Here is a 26,354-nt window from a genome sequence, read left to right on the forward strand (position 1 = left end):
ATGGATGTTTCTAACTCTCTATCCCTCTCCCTTCCTCTCTGTAAAAAATCAATAAAATATATTTTTTTTAAAAAAGAAGAGAAACATCGATGAGAGAGAAACATCGATCAGCTGCCTCCTGCACACTCCCTACTGAGGATGTGCCCACAACCAAGGTACATGCCCTTCACCGGAATCGAACCCGGGACCTGTCAGTCCACAGGCCAAACCGGTTAGGGCTCCTGATCTGTTTTTAAGGTTCCTTCTTTTTTCCTCCTTGTTCTAAAGTTTAACAAACTTTCACTTCAACAACAAAAAAAGACCCTCCCTCTCCCTAGGTACCTGGACTCGTCTTCACCTTTCCTCCTACCACCTTTCGTGAAAGCGTGTTTCCTTCTCACGTGTGTGCTATGGGCCCCACTCGCTTCCCCAGTTTCCCGGGCAGTGGCTGTGTCTGGTTGGGCTTGGTTATTGGCAATCCCCTTTTCTCTGACTGCAGCCCAAATCCCTACTGTAGTCAACCCTCGAAGGGAAGGATTTGAGGTTCGTAGACTTGCAAGGATCCTAACGGATTTCACCTTGATTAGTGAGGAAAAGCATTTTTTTAAAAATATTTTTTTTATTGATTTCAGAGAGGAAGAAAGAGGGAAAAAGAGAGATAGAAACATCAATGATGAGAGAGAATCATTGATTGCTGCCTACTGCACGCCCCTCACTGTAACCCAGGCATGTGCCCTTGACCGGAATCGAACCCGGGACCCTTCAGTCCGCAGGCCGACGCTCTATCCATTGAGCCAAACCGGTTTCGGCCCATGATTCATTTTTAATCTTCTGTGTAAAAGACCATTGGAATTGTGATTGAGATTGCATTTAATCTGTAGATTGTTTTATGTAGGCTAGACATTTCAATATTAAGTCTTCAAAGCCAAGAATACAGGATTTGTTTCCATTTATTTGTGTTTTCTTCCATTTCTTTCATCACTGTCTTATAGTGTTCAGTGTACAGACCTTTCAACTTTTTGTTTGAATTTATTTCTGAGTGTTTTATTGTTTTTGATGCTGTTGTAAATTGGTCTGCCTTCTTCATTTCATTATCAGAAATTGTGTTGTGCCCTATCAGTGGATAGAGCATCGGGCTGCGAACTGAAAGGGCCCGGGTTTGGTTCCGGTCAAGGGCACATGCCCGGGTTGTGGGCTCGATCTCCACTGGGGGACTTTCAGAAGGCAGCCGATCCATGATTCTCTCTCATCATGGAGGTTTCTATTTCTCTCTCCCTCTTCCTTCCTCTCTGAAATCAATAAAAATATATTTTAAAAAATTTTGTTGTTAGTGTATAAAAATGGAAGTGATGTTTGTATGCTTATTTTTGTGTCCTGTATCTGTTCTGAATTTGCTTATTAACTTCAGAAGTTTATAATGGAATCTTGACAATTTTCTGTAGGCAGTGCCATGTCATCTCCCAATAACTCAATGATGCTTAGTGGTTCAAAGTGTCGGGTGTTAAGTCTTTCATTTCTGTTTTTGTTTACTTTAATCTTGTTTCTCTTGTTTTAGTCTGACTAATGTTTTGGCAATTTTGGGCGTCTTATTAAAAAACAGCTCTCCCTACCTGGTGTTTCTCAATCGTTAGAACATCGGCCCAGGGATCCAAAGGTCTTGACTTCAATTCTTGGTCAAGAGCATGTACTTGGGTTGTGGGCTCATTTCCCATCCCCTGTAGGAGTCCACCAGTCAATGTGTCTCACATCTGTGTTTCTATTTCCTATCTCCGCCTCCCTCCCTCCCTTGCGCTCTCTCTGAAACAATGGAAAAAATATCCTCAGGAAAGGATTAACAAACAATAAAATAAAAAACCCCGAAAACATCAGTTCTTAGTTATGATATTAATTTTTTTTGCCTTGTTTCTATTTTATATATATGTCAGTTCTAATATTTTTTCTTAATTTTTTAAAATATACTTTTAATTGATTTCAAAGTGGAAGGGAGAGGGGGAGAGAGATAAAAACATCAATGAAGAGAGACAATCATTGATCAGCTGCCTCCTGCATGCCCCGTGGAATCTTGACAATTTTCTGTGTGCAGTGTCATGTCATCTCCCAACAACTCATGATGCTTTGTGGTTCAAAGTGTCGGGTGTTATGTCTTTCATTTCTGTTTTTGTTTACTTGAATCTTGTTTCTCTTGTTTTAGTCTAACTAATGTTTTGGCAATTTTAGGCATCTTATTAAAACTATATTTTTATTGATTTCACAGAGGAAAAGAGAAGGGAGAGAGAGATGGAAGCATCAATGATGACAGAGAATCATTGATTGGCTGCCTCCTACAGGCCCCACATTGAGCATCGATAGCTCAACCCCAGCATGTCCCCGAACCAGGAATCAAACCTTTACTTCCTGGTTCATAGCTCAACACAAAACCACTGAGGCATTCTGGCTGGGCCACATTCACATTCTTGTACAAAGTCTCATGGAACTAGCAAGAAATGTCTTGATCAGCTGCCTCCTGCATGCCCCACATTACGGATCAATCGTGCAACCCAGATATTTGCCCTGATGAAGAATCAAACCACAACCTCCTGGTTTGTAGGTTGATGGTCAACTATTGAGCCTCACTGGCTGAGCTCCTGTCTCCATTTCCCCCTTGTCTCTGACATCCCAATGAGCTAACTGCAGGCCCACCTTGGCACCCTGCTTTCCCATAACCTTTCCAAGGGGCCAGAGCGCTCTCCTGTTCTCTCCTGTTGCTTCTTCTACCCTAAGTTCTTTCTTTGTTTCTGTGTCCCTAGCTTTAATAAGTAGTTTGCCCACGGCTGTTCTAGACCATGTTACTCTCTTTGTGGGTTCCTCCCCTCCCCCTATTTAGGGACCATTTAATGTATAAAAGCCATTTTCTCATTGAGCATCGATAGCTCAACCCCAGCATGTCCCCGAACCAGGAATCAAACCTTTACTTCCTGGTTCATAGCTCAACACAAAACCACTGAGGCATTCTGGCTGGGCCACATTCACATTCTTGTACAAAGTCTCATGGAACTAGCAAGAAATGTCCTGTAGGAAGCCATGTGCAGAGGAACAGCTAGTAGATCCTTCCTCGTTGTGTATCATTCTAGACCATGTTACTCTCTTTGTGGATTCCCCCCCTCCCCCCATTTAGGGACCATTTAATGTATAAAAGCCATTTTCTCAGATTCTAAGACGTGTCTTGAACATGATTCAGTAGAATCATGCCTTGGTGTGATAGATGGACATTTATGAGGAGATTTCCATTTTTTTTCTTTTTAAAATATATTTTCATTTATTTCAGAGTGGAAGGAAGAGTGAGAGAGAGAAACATCCATGATGAGAGAGTGATATTTCAATTTTTTTCTTTTTAAAATATATTTTCATTTATTTCAAAGTAGAAGGAAGAGGGAGAGAGTGAGAGAGAGAAACATCCAGGACGAGAGAGAATCATTGTTTGGCTGCCTCCTACAAGCCCCTGACAGGGGATTAAGCCCGAAATCCAGGCATGTGCCTTGACTGGGAGTCAAATCCTGGCCTCCTGGTCCATAGGTCGAACCACTGCAGCCCGGCAAGACTACCTTCTGCTATAGGACCAACATGTAATTCACCAGGCTTTCCTTTTGTTCAGGTTGCTGCTGTGGCAGTCAGGATCTGGAGGCATCCACTGAACAGAGCGTTTCTGTCAGAGTGTCACAGGCACAGAAGACCAACGTAGCTTCGTCTTCCCAGACGAGCCATCCCTGTGAGCGTTGTGCTGCAGTCTTGAGGGACATTTTCCAGGTGCTTGAGCAGCAGGGAACGCAAGATAGTACGACACTGCTGAGATGTGGCGCATGTGCAAAATCATTTTATTTTAGTACACAGTTTCACCAGCACCATAAGCAGCACATGAGAGCAGAGTGTTTGATAAGAGGTGTGGACAGGGCCTCACTTGTGAAGAGCTGCACATTCAGTGTGTCCCAGAAGCTTTTTACCTGTCAGAAGGTCAGAGACAGCATCCTTACTGCCTCTGGACAACTCCAACACCAGGCTACTCATACCATGACTAAACCAAGTGAAATCTCCATGTCTGGGGTGACATTTCAAAACAGAAAAAGTTACCAAAGCAAGAAAGCCTGTAAAAAAGCCATGAGAGGCAACAACACACTTGGTCTAGATCAAGCTGTCCATACTGGAAGGCAGTGTTTTGTGGGCACCGAAAATAAAAAATATTTTAAAGAAATCTCTGGACTTAATTGTCATCAGAAAGTTCCCTCATTGGAAAAGCCATATGAGTGCCTTGAGTGTGGAAAATGTTTTAAAGAACATTGGATCCTTATTCAACACTGTCGAGTTCATTCTGGAGAAAAGCCTTATGAGTGTGGCGAATGTGGCAAGTCCTTTAGCCAAAGTGCTGGCCTGACTAGACACCAGAGAGTTCACACTGGGGAAAAGCCATATGAGTGTGGTGAATGTGGGAAATCCTTCAGCCAGAATTCCAGCCTCATTCACCACCAAAGGGCTCACACTGGAGAAAAGCCTTATGAGTGTGGCGAATGTAGGAAAACCTTTACCCAGTGTTCCAGCCTCATTGAACACCAAAGGGTTCACACTGGAGAAAAACCTTTTGACTGTAGCGAATGTGGAAAGTGTTTTACCAGAATAGCCTGTCTTCGTCGTCATCGGAGACTTCACTCTGCTGAAAGGCCTTATGGGTGTAACGAATGTGGAAAATCTTTTAAGAGGAAATCTCTCTTTTGTTATCATCAGAGATTACACACTAGGCAAAGTTTGTATGAGTGCAGTGAATGTGGGAAAGCTTTTATCCATAGCTCTGGACTCCATTATCACCAGAGAGTTCACAACGGAGAAAGACCTTATAAGTGCACTGATTGTGGGAAATCTTTTATCAGGAACTGTGACCTTCATAGCCATGAGAAAGTTCATACTGGAGAACGACCTTTTGAGTGCAGTGACTGTGGGAAATCTTTTATCAGGAACAGTGACCTTTATAAACATCAGAGAGTTCACACTGGAGAAAAACCGTATAAGTGCAATGATTGTGGGAAATCTTTTACCCATAGCTCTGGACTCCATTATCATCGGAGAGCTCACAGTGGAAAAAGGCCTTATGAGTGCACTGATTGTGGGAAATCTTTTATCAGGAATTGTCATGTTCATACTCATCAGAGTTCACACAAAAGAAAGGCTTTTTGAGTACTGTGAAGGTGGGTACATTTAACAAAAATTCTAGCCTCAGGACGAATGAGCGTACACATTAGAGGAAATTTTTTGTGGAGGAACTGTAGTTTCCTTGTTCAGTGTTAACAACACTGAAAGAAATTCAGGCTTCAGATATCGGACTTTCAGCTCATAAATCCCATACTCAACAGTGGGAGATTTTCCATAAAGTTAGTTGTTGTATGTGTGTTCCCCCACGTCCCGCGTGGTTTAGGGTTCAGGATCTGGAAGAGGAGCTGCACACAAATGAAAGAGAAGAGACAAGAGGTCATTTGGAAATATTGGGGGGGCCAGGCGGGAAAGTCCAACTCAAGAGGAAGGACCTCCACTGGTGCCCAGGCCTCGCCAGCCTTTTATTCAGCTTTGGTTAAACATAAAGCCCTTAGGCAGGTAATTGCAGTAGCAGACAGGCTATCTTAAAGGTCAGTAAATATTAGAAGGATTTACTCTGAGGCTATTTGATCAGGAAATAGCTTGAGCCCCCATTGTCAGGACTAGACAATCGGTGCATAACTCAGGCCCTGCTGTGGGTTCAAGGGTCACCAGTGTTCCGGGATCCTTGTTTGCACTTCTCTGCTAGTGAAGACAATGGGTGGCGTCCTGCATCTCCCGGATCTCCCCCGTTTCTTTTCCTTAATAATTCTTGAAAGGTGACTGCTGCCTGAAGGGTTCGAGTCCTTTTAAGACTCTTCATTCCGCATCTGCAGACTCGAAATAAGCATATGAGAACAAAAATGAGACAAGCAACAGTGGTTATGCTGAGAGGCAAATGTAATGAGATCCAACGGAAGGGGTTGAATTCTTTCATGTCCTTTTTAAATTGTTGCCAGGCATCTAAGGAATTGGTTTGTAAGTTTGCCTGTGATAATTGTACAATATGCTGTTGTAATTCTAAAATATCAAGGGTTGTGTTATCTTTACCCCAAGCGCCAAGTAGGTAATTTTTTACTGATTCCCAAGGGTGCAAGGTACTATTATAAGGAACAGGGGTAACACAAATCTGAGAAAAATTATAATGACACTGCAAGGATATTCTTTGCTCTAGGCCGTGGATTTTATCACCCATCCACAGGACTGTAGACTTCAGTGCTGACAATTCAATCTCAAACTGGCTGTCAATTTCCTTTTGTATAGACAAGGTCTTAGTTACATTTTCCTTAACTTGTTGCACAAACTGAGAAGTTTGAACAGTTTGTACCATGGATGAAGCAGCGATGCCCACAGAAGTAAGTAACATTACGAGGACAAGGATTCCTGCAATTAACATTCCAAGAAATCTTTTTTGTCTTTTTAAGATTCTTACCAGATCATGTAACAGTTGGTAGGTTTGATGAGATTCCCAAGGCTCGGTTAGGTTAGTAGGAACCCAAGCGAAAGCTGGTTGTTTGAAAACCATAAGGGAGTCCGTTTGGAATGTAGAATTAATGCAATGGGATAGTGTGCAGCCTGTGCATGACACCTCATACAGATGGCTTGTAACATTAAGGTGCATCTGGATGGGGCCCGAGAGGAGTACAAAAGGATCAAATACACAAATGGTGGCAAATACTGTCTTATTGGGAGTTCCCCGTAAGGTATGAATGGAATTATCTGTGCCATAATTAAAGCTATACCATTTGATAGGTGCAAGTGCAGCAGCTAATTTCCATTGCGTATTTTGTAGGGGCCAATTGTCGTGTTGTAATTGTGATCCAACAAATCCTCCTCCGCGCCATAAAACGGGGTGATTAGCTTTAACATGTAGATGTGTTCCCCTCCCATTTTAGGGTGCGATTGTTACTATATGCAGACCCGTAGGGGCTCCAGTCCACAAAGGAATAACTTATTAAGTTTGCTGCTGGTGGGTGGTCACTATAGCAGTCTTGCCAATTAATTTCTTCCTCAGTGAGGTGCCATTCATAAGACTTTTTACATAATGGCTTAGTGGGGGGGGGGGGTGACTTAGTACAGTTACATTTTCTGCACCTCTCCCCAGAGCAAGGAGTGATAGTATTTGGGCACTTTCTTCCCCTTCCTTTTGTGTCCATACTAGCCAGAAGCCTGTCTTTAATTTTACACACCAAGGAGCAGTGGTTTGATTCTGTGTCATACAAAAGGGAAGCTGGGTGGCGACACCCGTGTAATTATACTTTGCCCATATACTTCCTTGCCCCACCTGTGGTCCTCCTGGGTGACCAAGGTATTTGGTGTTATTGGTGACTACATTAGGCGGGGGATCAGCCCACGTAAGGGGTCTTACCCATGGTGGGTCCGAAACATAAGTCCAAAATACTTTCCCATTTGCCCCCGGTAATATTACCGCACAGCTGATTACTGCCAGCATGGCGAGAAAGACGTTCTCAGGCGTTCTTGGGGTTCTGGTTTCCTCACAAGTTTGCTCAGCTTTCTGGACCATCTTCTTCACCATGCCCCAGGTGACCTCAGGGCTATTTGCTGTCCTCCTCGTCCTCCTCCCATTCCTTATCTTCAATGGATTGTTTGAAGCTGCTGCTGTCTGCGGCTGGGTTAGTTGATTGTCTGCAGCTGTAAAGCGAGGCTCCAGGTGCAGGGTTCTCATTAACCTGGCCAGTTCCTCCCTCGGATCCATGTTGAAGTCTAATATTTCTTGCGGGAAGCCACACGGGCTTGGAGAAATTTTCTGGAAGTACACAAGCGTACCCTCGGCCGAATGTTAAGAGGGAATCGGGGCCCTTCCATAACCCAGACTCAGGATCTTTCCATTTAACCAGACCGTTTTCGACTTATTCTGACACCAATGTACTTCCATGGGTGTCTTGCCATCAGCATCACAAGTGAAAAAATTTAAAGTAATTAAAGCTTGGTGTAGTCTGCTTACAGGCGATTTCTCCATAATCCCCCCTTTTTGCTGCTGAACTGAGGTCAAGTCGCCACCTGGTGTCGGTTTGCCACCAAGGGCTATAGCAAGTTAATTTAACCTGAGGAGAGCTTCATAGGATTTATAGGATTTTGAAAATTCTTATTTCTATATTTTTACTTATTAATTTTAGAGAGGGTGAGAGAGAAACATTGATGTTTTTGTTGTTGCTGTTAAACTTTGTTGTTTTAATCCTCACCCCAGGATATGTTTATTGATATTTGGAGACAGGAAGGGAAGGGAGTAAATATTGTTTTGTTGACTTCCCTGTGTGCCCCGACTGGGGATCAAACCTGCAAGTCAGGTAATGTCCCCTGACTGGGAATTGAACCCACAAACATTTGGTGTACAGGACGATACTCCAACCACCTGAGCCACTCAGCCAGGGCTTCCTCCACTTACTGATGCAATCATTGGGAGGTTCTTGTGTGTACCCTGACCGGAGATCAAACCCACCACCTTGACTCTAACCAACTGAGGTCCTCGGCCAAAGCTAAATTTTTATTTATTTACTTTAGAGAGAATGTGAGAGAGTGAAAGAGAGAAACATCAATTTGTGGTTCCATTTCTTTATATTTTCATTGTTTGATGCTTGTGTGTGCCCTGACCAGAGATCTAAACCCCAATATTGGTTTATCAGGTTGACACTCTATGTGACTTACCTGGCCATAATTGATTTATAGTGTTAAAAACAAACAACAACAACAAAAAACAGAACTTGCCCGGCATGGGTTGCTCAGTATTTGAGTGACAATCCATGAACCAGTTGGCCATGGTTCTATTCCAGGAAAAGGCACATGGCCCATTGTGGGCTCAGTCCCCCCATGCTACTGCCTCCCTCCCCGCTCCTTAATGCATTAGGAACCAAAGTGTAAACTGAGTCAGCAGCCCCCCAGCGCCCTCCCGCCGCTCCCACCCTGCTGAGCGCTCTGGCAGATCCAACCCCTAGCGCTCTCATCCTGGTCTCCAAGGGCTGCCCCCCGCCCCCAAGAACTGCTGGGAAGAGATTCAGGCCAGAGGGACGATGGGCAGGCGAGAGGGCAGAGTGCGCCCTGGGGCGAGCTTGGGCGAGCTTGGTTCAGGAACTGGACCTTCTGTTAGCACGTGGTGGCCACGGCAGTGGGAGAGAGAGGCCGGTGTCAATGCTGTATTGGTTTACAGCGTGTGCTTTTTTTTAAAAAATATATTTTATTGATTTTCAGAGAGGAAGGGAGAGGGATAGAGAGTTAGAAACATCGATGAGAGAGAAACATCGATCACCTGCCTCCTGCCCTGGGACCTTTCGGGAATGTACCTGCAACAAAGGTACATGCCCTTGACCGGAATCGAACCTGGGACCTTTCAGTCCGCAGGCTGACGCTCTATCCACTGAGCCAAACCAGTTCCGGCTACAACATGTGCTTTTGATACCGGCAATGAATTCATTCAGATGTTTTACGTAACCAAGGACTAATCCAGACTTACTGCCTCTGCTCTCAATCCGCTTAACTGTTCAAGAGGCGCCCCCGGGTCCATGGCCGAAGCCTGGGTCGCCAGCTCAAAGCCCTGCGTCCCTCCGTCCCTCTCTTGGTCAGAATGGGTGGTCTCGGCCACCATCTCTGCACGGCAGCGGCCTTCTGTCATTTACACACATTGTTCTCATGAAAAAGCGAATTAGACTCGGAAAAACCAAAAGAAAGAGGACAGCCATTTGGTGCCTGTGGTTTTCTGCTCAAAAAGTAGCCTGTTGTGCCCAGCTGGTGTGACTCAGTGGTCGAGCTGAGCTTGGACCCTTGAGTTAGGAGGTCAAGGTTCAATCCCTGGTCAGGGCACATGGTCGGGTTGCGGGCTCCATGCCCAGGAGGGGCCTTGCAGGAGGCAGCCGATCCATGATCCTGTCGTCACTGATGCTTCTGCCCCTCTCCCTTCCTCTTTCTGAAGTGAATAAAATCATATATATTTTTAAATGAACCTGTTGTGCCCTGACCGTGCGGCTCAGTTGGCTGAGCGCAGTTCCATGCATCAAGGAACCCCAGTTCCATTCTGGTCAGGGTGCCTACCCCGGGCTCAGCTGGATCCCCAGTAAGTGGCAAGGAAGCGTGTTTCTGTCTCAGGGATGTTTCTATCTCCCCCCATCCCCCGCTTCCTCTCTCTCTTAAATCAATTAAATCATTGATGCTTCTATCCCTCCCCCTCTAAAATCAACAAAAAATATTTTAAAAATAAGGAAAAAATTCAGTGGAGTAAATCTGAATATCTCTTTGCCTTTAAGTGATTTAGAAATGGAAAGCAACCCATGAGCAAAATTGAAGGGTATATTCAGAATTGTTCTGAAGCACGAATAACAACTGGACTTGCAATTGACATCTTAGGGGCGGGGCGTGCACCGCCTTGTGGTGCTGAACCCGTAACCAATCTCCAGGTTGATGGGGTCAGAATTGAGTTTTTTTCTGTAGTTAACCAAGAGGAAGCCCTTTGCTCCAGAGAACAGCATCACTTTACAGAATCCATCCAGGTGCAAATATCCTAGTAACTCACAATGGAGAGCTCTATGGCCTCTAGAGCGCTGGGAACTACATTACCCAGAAGACAGTGCACAGAGTTGAGCCAATGAGAGATCAGGATGAAAGCATTTCCCCGAGTTAGGGCGGGACTTCTGGCTTTGTCCTACTTGTGGCCATTCTTGCTGATGGCTGCCTTTGGGTTGCTGTGCAGATGTTTGCTTTTTAAGTTAAAAAAAATATTTTATTATTATTTTTTTACAGAGAGGAAGGGAGAGGGAGAGTTAGAAACATCGATCAGCTGCCTCCTGCACACCCCCTACTGGGGATGTGTCTGCAACCAAGGTACATGCCCTTGACTGGAATCGAACCTGGGACCTTTCAGTCTACAGGCCGATGCTCTATCCACTGAGCCACACCGGCTAGGGCCAGGTGTTTGCTTTTTAAAATATATTTTTATTGATTTCAGAGAGGAAGGGAGAGGGAGAGAGAGAAACATCAATGATGAGAATCATTGATCAGCCGCCTCCTGCACGCCCCCCACTGGGGATTGAGCCTGCAACCCGGGCATCTACCCTTGACAGAATCTAACCTAGGACCCTTCAGTCCACAGGCCAACGCTCTATCCACTGAGCCAAACTGGCTGGGCTGACTGTGGGTTTTGAGGAGACACAACAGAGACGTCGTGGTCCCAGTCACACAGACACAGGTGTGAGGCTCGCTTCACAGCTTACTGTTTATTGACAAAGTAATTCACTTGACAATATGAGGCTGATATCAGTAGTTCTCTCTGGAGAGGGATCAGGCTTGAGTGAGGGTGGCAGGAGGGGGGCTTTGCTAATTATATCTGCTTCAGATTCTCACTTCATTTTGTTATACATCAGTGAATATGGAAGGGTGTTCTCAGGCAGGCTGTGCAAAGCCTTTGTGGAAGGAGTAGCCAGTAGATTAAAAAGAATTATTTTAAGTTACAGGACACAGGTGTGAAAATATAAAAACAGCAGCACCCAGGAAGAACAAGTATGGAATCCTGAGGAATTTAAGAGCTCACATTTAAGGGAAATGAGAGATTTTTAAAAAAGAAACATTTTTATTGATTTCAGAGAGGGAGAGGGAGAGGGAGAAACATCAATGATTTGAGAGAACCATCGATCGGCTGCCTCCTACACACCGCCCCCCCCCCACTGGGGTGGAGCCCACAACCTGGGCATGTACCCTTTACCTGAATCGAACCTGGAATCCTTCAGTCCTCAGGCCGATGCTCTATCCACTGAACAAAACCAGCCGGGGCAAGAGATTTTACTACAACTGGAAGATGTTCCCCAGCCAAAAAAAAAAAACAAACTAAAAAATGTTCTTGTCCCAGGAGCTTCCCTGCAGTGTCAGACCAGGCCTATAATCACCGTGCCAGAAGCAGTGTGCTGGAGACTATTTTATATTTTAAATTTATTTGTTATTGTTGACAGAACAAACGTCTCCCATACACCCCTGTAGACCCTCCACCCTGCCCCACCTCTACCCCCACCCTTATTCTCAGATCTGTCGAACTGTTCCATGCATCAGAACATATTTCCTCAGTTTATTTTGTTCATCAGATCCCACATATAAGCAACATCATGTGACATTTGTCTTTAACTGCTTATTTCACTTAGCATCAATCTCCAGGTCTATCTATGTTGGTAAGAGATCTTTCTTTTTTACAGTCCCATAGTGTCCCATTGTGTAAACACATCACAGCTTTTTTACCCACTCATCCACTGGTGGACACTTGGGCTGCTTCCAGATCTTAACTATTGTAAATGCTGCTATGAACACAGAGGTGCACATATTCTTTCCTATGTTTCAGGACTCTTAGGAAGCATTCCCAGAAATAGGGATGGTGGGTGAAACAGCAGTTTCATTTTTAGTTTTTTGAAGAAACTCCATCCTCTTTCCACATGACGGCACCATGTGCATTCCCACCAGCAGAGCACCAAGTACCCTCTTGTCTGCCTCCTCACCAGCACTTGTTCTGCGGATTTATTCAAAGCAGCCAGTCTAGTAGTTGTGAGGTAATACTTCATTATATTGACCTGGACCACTTTTTCATGTACATACTAGGGCCCCAGTGCACAAATCTGTGCACCTTAAAAGGAACTGTGGGCCATGAGGCTGCAGTGGGCACAGGACCAGGTCTCAGCCCATTCTCCGTGCCCCTGCCCAGCCCTTCCCACTGCAGCCCCACTCCCGCCGCCACCTCTCACACCCACTGATGGCACTGGCCTCGCTCACACCTGCAGGTGGCACTAGCAGCAGGTATAAGTGGGGCCACTGCCAGCTGCGGGTGTGAGCAGCAGCTGATGGGCCCGATCGCCCTTCAGGAGCAGGGGAAGATGGAGAAGCCCTCAGAGGCCATTGGGGCCAGCAGTGGCTGCAAGGGGGCCGTGGCGGGCAGGAGCAAAGAATTTTCAGTAACCACCAGACGCTCGCCCTGATGACTGTGACCAGCGCCCCATCTTGGTCTGGCACAACTGCTCACCTGTTCCACCATCCTGCCGCAGCCAATGCGCCTCCTGGTAGTCAGCCCACGTTATAGTGACCCGTTGTTCTGACATTCAGCCTATTTGCATATTAGCTTTTTATTATATAGGATATTGGTCATCTGTTCATCATCTTGGGATAAATGTCTATTTAGGTTCCTTGCCCATTTTTTTGAATTGGATTGTCTTCCTTTTGTTGAAGTGTAAGAGTTGTATCATTGCCAGGTGCAAGTGACCAGGGCTGTGAATGGACCCACAATGGAGTAACGTTTTTGAAATTTCTGGGAAATGTTTTGACATTTTTCTACTCCTGTCATACATTGCTTTAGTATTTCTCATAATAATAAAAAAAAAAACCTCACCAGATGATATATTTTCCATTGGTTTTTAGAGTGGAGGGTCGGGAGGAGGGAAAAAAGAGAGGACCATCAGCATGAGACACAGGGATTGCTTCCCCTAAACGCCTCATTGGCGACTGGGGATGGAACCTGCAACCCAGGTACCTGCCCTTGACCTGGAATCAAACCTGCTACCTTTCTGGTGCATAGGTCAATGCTCAAACCACTGTAGCACACTGGCTTGGGCAAATGTTTAAATTATGTACATTATTGCTTGAAAACATAATGGTATTGCACATTTCATAGACTACAGTGATGTAGAGTGTAAATGTAATTTTTATGTGCATAGACTACAGTGATGTAGAGTGTAAATGTAATTTTTAATGGTTAAAGAACCATTAAACTTGTGTGACTGGCTTTACTACAGTTGTTCCGGAACCAAACACTTGTCTTCCCGGAACTCGTGTATGGCACACCTTTGATGTCCTTAACTTGTTCTCCTTTGTTTGCAATAAATACATAGTTGGAGCCAATGGCATTAGATCAAATCCTCCTTGATTCTAGCCACACTGCTGCACAGGCAGAGCTTAGACTTTTGATTGCTTTAGGCACAGATGCTATGAAGTATCAGTGTCATTTTTGTGTTGTGAACGTTGCATAGTGAGTTTAACTGTTAAAAGGTTTTTCATCCAATATCATTTTTACCCATTGAAATTTTGTCTACTCTGCCGGCTGTCATTGAATATATTTGGTTGAAGTAATTGGTTGATGATTTTGGGCTAAATCAATTATTTTATGAGCTGTTGAGACATGTCTGCATTCTATAAAACTTTATCAGGATGTTAGCACTTATTAAATAGAAATCATCTCTAAGTTTTCCTAACTTTATGTTTACCCAAAGTACATTTTAGACATAAAAAGAGAGGAGAGCATAATACCCTGATTTTGGTTTCCCATATTAAAGATGTCTTTTCGCCCTTGCAGGTATGACTCAATGGTTAGAGCATTGGCCGACATACTGAATTATCTCAGGTTGATCCTAGTCAATGGCATGTACCTGGGTTGTAAGTTTAGTCCTTGGCACCTGATTGGAATATGTGTGGGAGTCAACCCATCCAATCTGTCTCTCTCACACTGATGTTTCCGTCTCTCACCTTCCCTTCCACTTTCTCTAAAATCCAACGGAAAAAATACCCTCAGGTGAGGAATAACAACAAAGAAAATACAAGGCCTCGACTGTTTCACAAGGCAAAGCAATGAGCAATAGGCACTTCCAAATCCATGAACTGGAAGCCGGTAAATTCCATCACAAGTATCATGTGAGACCAACACATCCCTGGAACCGGTAGTCATTTCTCTGTAAGCTTGAAGCAGAAGTCAGGATATTCACTGAAATCCATGTCCACATTAGTCATAAAGGGAAAGCTGACCCCTGAGGGTTTGGTTATTCCTAGATTTCTACAATATGTGAAACCAGAGTTCAGCTTCCCAGAACACATTAGGCCATGACTGTTGCAAAAATTCTAAGGACATGCCAGTGGGAAAGGTTAAAGAACTTTAGCCACATAAACCTAGGAAGAGCCCCGGCCAATCAGAGAGTATAGCGTATTTACACAGGCTTCTCGTAAATGAAACTTACGGGGAATCTACCCACTGTACATATTCAGACGTATGAGTCTCAATTCAGACAAATGAGTTCTGAAAGAATTTCCTCCAGGGCTTTTACACTGAACAGAAAATTGCACGTCTCTAGCACTTCTAAGGCCTTTCCCTCATGTGAACTCTCTGATGTTGAGAGAGCGTAGATTTTCGTATAAAAAGTTTCCCACATTCATTGCACTCATAAGGTCTTTCTCCAGTGTGACCTCTCCGGTGTTGATTGAATTGGGAACTATCCCTAAACAGTTTTCCACATTCACTGCATTCATAAGGCCTTTCACCAGTGTGAACTCGATGGTGATAACGAAGTTTGGAACTACAGATAAAAGATTTCCCACATTCACTGCACTCATAAGGCCTATCTCCTGTGTGAACTCTCTGATGATAACGGAGGGTGGAACCAGAGGCAAAAGATTTTCCACACTGATTGCATTTGTAAGGCTTTTTTCCTGTGTGAACTCTCTCGTGATAAGAAAGTGTGTCACTACTGGCAAAACATTTCCCACATTCACTACACTCATAAGGTCTTTCTCCTGTGTGAACTCTCTGGTGTCGAACAAGTATTGAGCTGCTGGTAAAAGACTTCCCACATTCAACGCACTGATAGGGCCTTTCTCCCCTGTGAAGTCTCCGATGATAACCAAGACCAGAGGTAGAGGTAAAAGACTTACCACACTCGCCACACTTGTAAGACCGTTCTCTATTATGAATTTTCTGGTGTATTGAGAGGGAAGATTTGTGGCTAAAAGATTTCCCACATTCATTACACTCATAAGGTCTCTCTCCAGTGTGACCTCTCTGGTGTTTAGTGAATTGTGATCTATCCTTAAAAGTTTTCCCACATTCACTGCACTCATATGGCCTCTCTCCAGTGTGAACTCTGTGATGATAACGGAGGCTCGAACTAAAAGTAAAAGATTTTCCACATTGACTGCATTTATAAGGCCTTTCTCCTGTGTGAACTCTCTGATGGTAATTAAGGGTGGAACTAGATGTAAATGATTTCCCACATTCACTACATTCATAAGGCCTTTTCCCCGCATGAGTTCTCAGATGATAGGCGAGGGTGGAGCTAGAAGTAAAGGATTTTCCACATTCAGTGCACACATAAGGTTTTTCTCCTGTGTGAACTCTCCGGTGTTGAATGAGTGTCGACTTATTGTTAAAAGATTTCCCACATTCACTACACTCATAAGGTCTTTCTCCCGTGTGTACTCTCTGGTGTAAAATGAGGTTATTTCTTCGAATAAAGGATTTTCCACATTCATTACACTCATAAGGCCTTTCTCCTGAGTGAGTTTTCTGATGATACTGGAAGTCAGATCTGGAGATAAAAGATTTCCCACATTCACTGCACTCATAAGGCCTTTCTCCTGTGTGAACACTCTGGTGATAACGGAGGGCAGAGCTAGTAGTAAAAGATCTCCCACATTCAGTGCACTCATAAGGCCTTTTCCCAAGGTGGCCTCGCTCATGATACTGAAGTGTGGAACTACAAGTAAAAGATTTGCCACAATTGCTGCATACGTAAGGCTTTTCTCCTGTGTGAATCCTCTGGTGTCTAACAAGTGTCCACCTATTGTTAAAGGATTTCCCACACTCACTGCAGTCATAAGGCCTTTCTCCAGTGTGAACTCTATGATGATAACGGAGGCTAGAACTAAAGGTAAAAGATTTCCCACATTCACCACACTCATAAGGCCTGTACCCTGAATGAACTCTAAGGTGTATAAGGAGGTTATTTCTTCGGGTAAAGGACTTCCCACATTCACTACATTCATAAGGCCTTTCTCCAGTGTGAACTCTCTGATGATAACGAAGAGCTGTACGGGTGATAAAAGATTTCCCACATTCACTGCACTCATGAGGCCTTTCTCCAGTGTGAACTCTCTGATGATAACGGAGGTCAGACCTAGAGATAAAAGATTTCCCACAATCACTGCACCCATAAGGCCTTTCTCCTGTGTGAGAGCTCTGATGGTAACTGAGGGCAGCAAGAGAGGTAAACGATTTTGCACAGTCCTTACACTTGTAAGGTTTTTCTTGCGTTTGAACTTTCTGATATTCAATGGACACTGCACTATGACTAAACGGTTGCAAACATTCACCGCACACATAACTGTTTTCGCCACTGTGTTGTTCCTGGGTATTAATGAGGACAGGTTTGTGGCTTAAGGATTTTCCACATTTGCTGCACGTGTACTGCCTTGGACCTGTATCAATTTTTCGATGCTGACTGAGGGTTGAGCGTCCCCTAAAGGTTTTCCCACCTTTGTCACACACATAAATACTTTTTTCAGTGTGGACTCTGCAGTGAGTAACAAATGAGGATTTGTACCTGAATATTTTTCCACATTCACTGCACACAAAACATTTTCTTGCAATATAGACATCTTGGTCCTGAACAAGCAGGCGTTTGGGGTTAAAGGCCTTTTTGCATTTCCCTGGGTGGTGAAGGCTTGTTCTGCTCTGAGAAGGTGCTTCCCACTGGGGGCCCTCCTTCGGCTCCTTCACTTTATGAGTGAGCTGCGGCTGCCGATGTCCCAAGCTGGGCAGGAAGTCCCTCTCATTCTGCTCAGAGGCCAAGGTCTTCCCTGACAGGTGGGTGCTGTTGCTCTTCACGAATGAGGCCTTGTCCGCACGACTTCTGAAGGGCTCCTCTCCCATGTGCTGCCCCGCAAGCTGGTGACAGTTTACACCGAAATAAAATCGTTTGGCGCATGCCCCACACCTCAGCAGTTTCTGGCTGTGCTGTGTCCCCTGATGCTCAACCAAGTGGAAAATGTCCCTCAAGACCGGCCCGCAACTCTCACAGGGGTGTCTCTTCTGGGAAGACGAGGCTGCCTTGGGATTCTTCCCCTGTGACATTCCCACAGAAACCCTCTGTTCGCCGGGTGCTTCCACATCGTCGGCTCCACAGCAGCAACCTGAGCACAAAGAAATGCTTTTGAATTACATGTTGACTAAAGGGGAGGGAGAAACACATCTATATATGAAATGCTTTGCAAAGAAAGAAAATTCAGTTGAAGGACTGGCTGACTACTTTGTGCTCCTAGGCTTCTAAGGTCAGAAAATGGTGAAAACACACCAGGGGAAGGATATGGGTCTGACACAACAAAGAGAGGCACAGTATACAATGCATTTCCTATTGCAGTGGAGTCCTGCATATCCTTCTCTGCTGCTGAAGCAGATCTGGGGAGAAACATGCATGTAAGAACATTACTATGCAAACATTAGCTGCTGTCCAAGGTTAATACAGAAACTTTCAACATCTCACAGCACATACGTGAGGGGCAGTGTTGAAGAGCACTGAGGAAAGAGCGGTGAGAGAGCAGGCGAGATGGGAGTCCAGGGAGGGGGCAATATTCCTGGGCTAGAAACCACAGCAGACACGGGAAAGTGCCAAAGCTGCAAGAGGAAGAGGGGAAATGGGTCTGGCTATTGGCAACGACACAAACCCTCTGGTTGAGCAAAGACAGGTTCATGGTATGATCTGAATAATGTACTGACAACACAATTTTCACAACAACCAGTCACTAGGACCACACCCTCTGTGACCCCACTTGGCCATGGCTGGACAGAGATGCATCCTGTGATACACGCAGAAAGGACTCTTCCCCAAAAGTCCTAGCAGGGCAACTACATACAACATGGATGATACAAGGAAAAAACAGAACATGTGAATGGAGAGGTCTGTTCCAGAGTAACTCAGCACACAACACACCCAGAAACACATCTGGTGAGTAACGTCAGCAATGTCGTAGAGGAAACCAGCTTTTGTCACCATCAACAAAAAATTAAGGCAGCTCTTTATGAACAAAATTTGCCCTTAGAGTTCTCCAGAACACAATTAAGACACAACAGCAGCCCATGGAGCATAAAAAGGAGAATACACACACAAAGAATAAACACCAGCATAGTGAAGACACCTGGAAAAGAAAAAGAAATAAGAAAGGGGGAGCCATGTGTATCAGCCAAAGGGCAAATGCCATTCCATTGCCACCGTCCAGCTCTGCGGAGGACGAGAAACCTTTTCCAGAAGGACCCTCAACAGCTCGCGCTACATCTGAGGACACCCACAGTTTGCACAGCAGACTTGGCCGAGTGACCACAGGCATGGATCCCAGCTGCCTTCTCTAGAGGCCCCACCCCATACACGCCAGACCCCAGAGCCACAACTGTTCCTGAAATGCCAATATTAGATAACCTGACCCCATTGCTGTCACAGGAATGCCCGGTTCTCAGGCACCAAAGCCGTGGGCAATATGGAATAGCTGAGCCCTCAGACTAGCTCCTTGTGTGTGTCCCTGTGCTCTGCTCACAGGCTCGATCACTGATCAGTGTGGGACTGCATCTCACAGAGCAAAGTCAATGCCACTGGGGGCTGTTACAATCAGACACGTATTCCCCCATCACCACGAGGACACCCTGCACTCAGCACCTAAAGCAGGGGTCCTCAAACTACGGCTCATGGGCCACATGCAAATACAAATATTGTATTTGTTCCCGTTTTGTTTTTTTACTTCAAAATAAGGTATGTGCAGTGCGCATAGGAATTTGTTCATAGTTTTTTTTAAACTATAGTCCGGCCCTCCAACGGTCTGAGGGACAGTGAACTTGTCCCCTGTTTAAAAAGTTTGAGGACCCCTGACCTAAAGGGAACAACTGAGCCAAAAACATTTCCCTTGAGAGAACAAAATCAGGTTGTCTACAGCCATCCTCTCCACAGGTGTGAGCACACAAAGCCTTAGCTACTGAGGAACCTGCAATTTCACTAACACTGACTTCAGGTTACACAGCTGCAGACATTACTCGGTTTGGCCCTCTTATAGTCAGAACTACAACACCAACCAAGTCCGCACAGTGACACCACAACACAGGTGAAGCTCTTCCCACCAAAACCTTTCCAGAAAGTCAAAGTAATTCACCCTATGAAATGTACAGACATCAACACAAGTCTACAAAAAACAAACATGCAAACAAAACATTTTTTCAAAAATCAAGGAAACATGACACCCCACCAACCAAAGGAACACACTAATTTAACAATCACTCCAAAGAAATGCACATCTGTGTATGGTCAGAAAAGGATTTCAAAATAAATAATTTAAGCAAGCCCAGGAAGCTAAAAATATATAAAATAAAATAAAGGACACACAATTGGCCTGGCTGAGATAGCTCAGTTAGTTGGAGTGCAGTCCTAATCACAGGAAGGTAACAGGTTTGATTATCAGTCAGGGCACATACCTATGTTGTAGGTTAGATCCCCAGACAGGGTGCGTACAAGAGGCAACAAATCAATGTCTCTCTCACATCAATGTTTCTCTCTCTTTCTCACCCCCCCTCTCCTTCTGTAAAATCAATTTAAAAAATAAAAATGCAAATTAAAAAAAGACCAGAAAACGATATACAAACAAAATAAGATTTTTCAGCAAAGAAATAGAAAATATACAAGAGGAGAAAATGAAAATTATTGTGCTGAAAAATAAATGAAATGAAAAAATGCTATAGAGAGCATCAATAGCTCACTTGATCAATCAAAACAATGATTCTGAAGATGAATGTTGGTCCTTTGATATTACGCAGTCAAAACAAATTTAGAAAAAGAGAATAAAGAAATCGTACATGAATTATGGGTTGTCATGAAATAACGATATTCACGTTATGGGAGTTCTAGAAAGAGAAGACAGAAAAAAGGGATAGAAAGCTTATTTAAAATAATGGCCCTAGCTGATTTGGCTTAGTGGATAAAGGATTGGCCTGCAGAATGAAGAGTCCTGGGTTCAATTAAAGTCAAGGGCATGTACTTGGATGGGGCATGTACATAAGACAACCAATCGATGTGTCTCTCTCACATTGATGTTTCTGTCTCTCCCCCTCCCCTTTCCACTCTCTCTAAAATTCAGTGGGAAAATATCCTCAAATGTGGATCAACAAAAACAAAAATTTTAAATAATGGAAACAGACTCAGAAGATCTGGAGATAGAAGCGGTCACCTAAGTGCATGAGGCTCATAAATCCAAAAACAGATTCAATTCAAAAAAGGCTGCACCAAGAAACATTAGAATAAAACTCAAAAAGAAATGACAAAGAGAATTCTGAAAGCTGCAAGGAAAAAGAAACTCATCTCATTAATACCAGGGTGATAAAGGCAGGAGTGGTTTTCTTAGCTGAAACACTGCACTCCCAGAGAGAGTGGGACAGTACGTCCTAAATGCTGACAGGACAAAACTGCAAGCTCAGATACTTTGCTCGCAAAGGTGCCCTTGAGAAATGAAGGTGAGACACTTTGCCAGGCAAACAAAAGCCAAGGGAGTTCATCAACACTTCCCCTAGCCTATGAGAAATGCTACAGCAAGTAGTTCAAGCTAAAATGAAAGTATACTAACTAGTAACATAAAAATATCAAATAAACTGATAAAGTATACAGTTAAATTCAAAATACTCTCATTTGCTAATGGTTACGAAATATAAAAGATGTGAAATGGACATCAAAAATATGGGGAAGGGGGATGTAAGAGTAGGTTTTGTCCGTACCCAGTTTGGCTCAGTGGATAAAGGATGAGCCTGAAGGAGTGCGGGTCGGATTCCCGGTCAAGGGCATGCACCTCAGTTGCAGGCTCTATCCCTGGTGCCAGTTGGGGAGCATGAGGTAGGCAACCAATCAAAGTGTCTCTCTCAAATGCATGTTTCTCTCCCTGTCTCTCCCCCTCCCTTCTACTCTCTCTAAAAATCAATGGGAAATAATATCCTCAGGTGAGGATTAACAACAACAAAACGTAGAGTTTTGCTTTGCAATTGAAGTTGATACCTTAAAATAGAATGTTTTAATTATAAGATTTTATATAAGCCTATAGTAATCACAAAGCAAAATGCAATAGTAGATACGCAAAAGACAGAGGAATAAAAACACACCACTTCCCTAGCTGATTGGGTCTGTAGGTAAGAGCACTGGCCTGCGGACTAAAGGGTCCCAGGTTCGATTCAGGTCAAGGGCATGTGCCTGGGTTGCGGCCTTGATCCCCAGTAGGGTGTGCAGGAGGCAGCTGACCGATTCTCTCTCATTATTGATGCTTCTATCCCTCTTTCCCTCTCAGAAATCAATAAAAAATATTTATAAAAAAATACTATCTATATCTCTATATCTTTATATATCTCTATCTATATATACAAACATATATAGATTAAATAGAGAGAGAGAAAGAGGGAGACGGAATTTTAAAAATTTCCAAATTTGTTTTAGGTGACCAGCAATAACCTGACACCAAAGCCAGATAATGACACTATAAGAAAAGACTATTACAGCCTCACATCCCTGATGAATATAGATATAAAAGAACAACAAACCCTCAACAAATTAATAGCAAACAAATTCACCAGCATATAAAAAAAATCATAAACTGTAATTACATGGGATTTATCTCTCGAGTGCAAGAATGGTTCATCATGAACAAAATCAATAAATGTGCTTTAGCACATTAACAGAATGAAGGCGAAAAAAATCTTATCACAATAGATGCAAAAAAGCATTTAACAAAATTCATAATTCTTTCATGATAAAAACCACACAAAATATTAGATGTAGAGGCCTGGGTTGGGTATCTCAATTGGTTAGAATGTTGGCCTAATACGCCAAGATTGCAGATTTGATCTCCAATCAGGACACATAAAGAAGGAATAAAAGAATGCATAAATAAGTGGAACAATAAATTGAAGTTTCCCCATCTCTCTTTCTCACTCTCCATTCCTCTCTTCCTTTATAACAAAAAAGACAAATCACCCTGGCCCGTGTTGTTAAGTGATTAGAGCCACCGCCCTTGGAAGAAGGGGTCACAGGCTCCTTTCCTGGTCAGGTTACAAGTCTAGGCTGTGGGTCCATAGCCCACCAGTGCAGGAGGTAACCGGGTCAACATGTCTCTCTCACATCGATGTTTCTCTCTCCTCTCCTCCTCCTTCTCTTTCACTCTCTTTAAAAATCACTGGAGAAAGTATCCCTGAATGAAATTTAAAAACATTTAAAATTACCCAGTCAGTGTCTCTCAGTAGTTGGGCGTCAACCTAGGAATCAGGAGGTCACAGTTCGATTCCCAGTCAAGGCACATGCACAGGTAACAGGCTTAGTCCCCAGTAGGGGGGCATGCAAGAAGCAGCTGAACAATGATTCTCTCTCATCACTGATATTTCTATCTCTCTCTCCTCTCCCTTGCTCTCTGAAATAAAACACACACACACATATAAAGGGAGTAAAACTGCCTGTGTTTGCAGATGACATTATCTCATATAAAGGACATCCTAAAAACTCCACCAAAACACCTCCAGCAGGAATAAACAAGCCCAATAAATTTGCAGCATTCCAAATCCACATACAAGTCAATTGCATCTTCACATTAACAAAAAAATATCTGAATAAGGAATTTAGAAATCAATCTCATTTATAATACCATTAAAAACAATAAAATATTTAGCAATAAATTTAATAAAGAAGGTGAAAGATCTGGACAATGAAAACCATAAGACAACTGATGAAAAGAACTGAAGACTCAAATTAATGAAAAGACATCCTGTGTTCTTGGATAGGAAGAATTATTATTGTTAAAATATCGCTACTAACCAAAGCAACATGATTCCATGCACTCTCTACCAAAATCCAATGGAATTTTTACCAGAAATAGAAAACAAATCCTAAAATTCAAACTACAGATGATTTCTAACTGTCAAAGCAATTTTGATAAACAAGATCATCACCAGAGTTACAGGCATGAAACTTCATGATTTAAACTATATTACAAAACAAATTAATCAAAACTAACACAAATAGACACACAGGTCTAAGAACAGAATACATGCAGCCCAAAAAGAAACCCACATATGTGGTGGTCAAGTACTCTTTGACAAGGACCAAACACACAAAATGGAAAAAAAAGTGTCTTCAATAAACAGTGTTGGACCCTGGCCAGGTCGGTTAGTTGGTTAGAACATTTTTCAGATAAGCCAAGGTTGTGGGTTCAATCTCCGGTCAGGGCACATATAAGAAACAACCAATGAATGTGTAAATAAGTGTAAGAGCAAATCAATGTTTCTCTCTCTCATTCACTCCCTCTCTTTCTCACTTGCTCTGTGTCTCTAAACATAAACCAATGAAAAACAATGTTGAGAAAACTGGATATGCACCTGCAAGAAAGAAACTGGGGCCCGACCTTACACCGCTCACAAAAATTAATTCAAATGCATTAAAAACTTAAATGTGACATATGAAAATTTAAAACTCCTTGGGAAAAGAGAGGTCCTTGACATTGGTTTTAGCAATGATGTTCTTGGATGTCACCAGCAGACAACAAAGACAAAAATACAGGAGCTGAGCAACATCAAACTAAAAGGCATCTGCACAGCAAAGAAAGCAGTCATCAGAAATGAAAAGTGAGGCGGGCGGGGGAGGGGGTGTGCCTTGGGCAAAATATACTTAAATAAAAATAAAAAAAAATTAAAAAAAGAAATGAAAAGTGAGAAAATATGTGTAAAGGCAGTCTCATAAGGGAGAGCTAAAATATACAAGGTGTTCATACAACTAAATAGCAACGAACAATCCAATTAAAAAATGGGCAGCCATGGCCGGTGTGGCTCAGTGTTTAGAGCGTCAGCCCTAGCACAGAAGGGTCTTGGGGAGCATATTGGAGACAACAAGTCTATGTGAGACATCACATCAATGTTTCCCTCTCTCCCACTCTTCTATTCTCTCTGAAGAGCAATGGAAAAAATATCCTCAGGTGAGGATTAACAAAACAAAAAAAGGATAGGGCCAAACCGGTTTGGCTCAGTAGATAGAATGTTGGCCTGCGGACTGAAAGGTCCCAGGTTCGATTCCGGTCAAGGGCATGTACCTTGGTTGTGGGCACATCCCCGGTAGTAGGTGTGCAGGAGGCAGCTGGTGGATGTTTCTAGCTCTCTATCCCTCTCCCTTCCTCTCTGTAAAAAATCAATAAAATGTGTTAAAAAAATAAAAGGGCAGGAAGCTTCCTTTATAAGATGAGTGAGTTCTAAGGATGTACTTAAGAGCATGGTGACTACAGTTAATAATGTGATATAATTGAAATTTATTGAGAGTAGATCTTAAGCATTCACAGCATAAAAATATCAGGCAACTTCAAATGGGGAAAGATGTTTAATTAACTTTACTGTGGCCATTATCCTATATAATAAAGAGGTTATATGCAAATTGACCGTCGCACCCTTGCACAAGATGGCCAACTCCATGTGGTCACAAGATAGCCGGCAGGGGAGGGCTGTTGTGGGCAATCAGGCCAGCAGGAGAGTGCAGCTAGGGATGACCAGGTCAGTAGGGGAGGGCAGTTAGGTGTGACCAGGCTGGCAGGGGAGGGCAGTTAGGGGCGACCAGGCCACTAGGGGAGGGCAGTTAGCGGCGACCAGGCCAGTAGGGGAGGGCAGTTAGTAGTGAACAGGCTGGCAAGGGAGGGCACTTGGGGGCGACCAGGCCGGCAGGGGAGGGCAATCGGGTTGGCTGGGGAGGGCAGTTGGGGACAATCGGGCCAGCAGGGGAGCAGGTAGGCGTCGATCAGGCTGGAAGGAAAGTGGTTAGGGGTGATTAGACTCAGAGGCAGAAGCAGTTAGGGGCAATCAGGCAGGCAGCGAGGTGAGTGGTTGGGAGCCAGCAGTCCCGGATTGTGAGAGGGTGCAGGCTGGGCTGAGGGACACCCCCCTCCAGTGCACAAATTTCGTGCACCGGGCCTCTAGTCTTTATATATCCCATATAATAAAAGAGAAACATGTAAATTAACTGTCCCTCCCCTACACTCAATCCACGCCCACCAGCCAATCAGGAGCAAGTATGCAAATTAACCCAACTAAGATGGCAGCAGTCACGGAGCTGGAATGAGCAGGAGGCTTGGCATGCCCCGAGCGATGGAGGAAGCCAAGCTTCCTGCCTGCCCTGGCCGGCCCTCGGCTATGCTCAAGGCTACAAAGTTTCAATGATAGAAGATAAATAAATCCCAGAAAAAAGAAAAAAAAAGAAAAGAAAGTAGAGGCTGGGAGTTTGGGTCGCCGGGGGGGATAATAAATAAAATAAAATAAATTTATTTAATTATATAATAAAAGGGTAATATGCAAATTGACCCTAACAGCAGAACAACTGGGAATGACTGGTCGCTATGACACACACTGACCACCAGGGGGCAGAAGCTCAATGCAGGAGTTGCCCCCTGATGGTCAGTGCGCTCCCACATGGGGGAGCTCTGCTCAGCCACAAGCCAGGCTGATGGCTGCC

The 26,354-nt window shown here is 43.8% G+C and overlaps 2 protein-coding genes across 2 annotated transcripts in view; one reads left to right on the forward strand and one right to left on the reverse strand.

Moving 5' to 3' along the window:
• The window catches only part of LOC102256497 (zinc finger protein 883), a 7,148-nt gene extending 1,960 nt beyond the window's left edge, over window positions 1–5,188 (forward strand). Inside the window, exon 3 of the mRNA XM_014541995.1 lies at window positions 3,611–5,188. Coding sequence (XP_014397481.1) covers window positions 3,611–5,178 — 1,568 coding nt within the window. The 3' untranslated portion in view covers window positions 5,179–5,188. The remainder of the gene's footprint in view (window positions 1–3,610) is intronic.
• Window positions 5,189–13,434: 8,246 nt separating this feature from the next.
• LOC102257094 (zinc finger protein 850-like) overlaps window positions 13,435–26,354 on the reverse strand; it is a 33,246-nt gene continuing 20,326 nt past the window's right edge. Inside the window, exon 4 of the mRNA XM_014541997.1 lies at window positions 13,435–16,878. Coding sequence (XP_014397483.1) covers window positions 15,173–16,878 — 1,706 coding nt within the window. The 3' untranslated portion in view covers window positions 13,435–15,172. The remainder of the gene's footprint in view (window positions 16,879–26,354) is intronic.

This window comes from Myotis brandtii, unplaced genomic scaffold (assembly GCF_000412655.1).
Source record: "Myotis brandtii unplaced genomic scaffold, ASM41265v1 scaffold2875, whole genome shotgun sequence".
Classification (NCBI taxonomy): domain Eukaryota; kingdom Metazoa; phylum Chordata; class Mammalia; order Chiroptera; family Vespertilionidae; genus Myotis; species Myotis brandtii.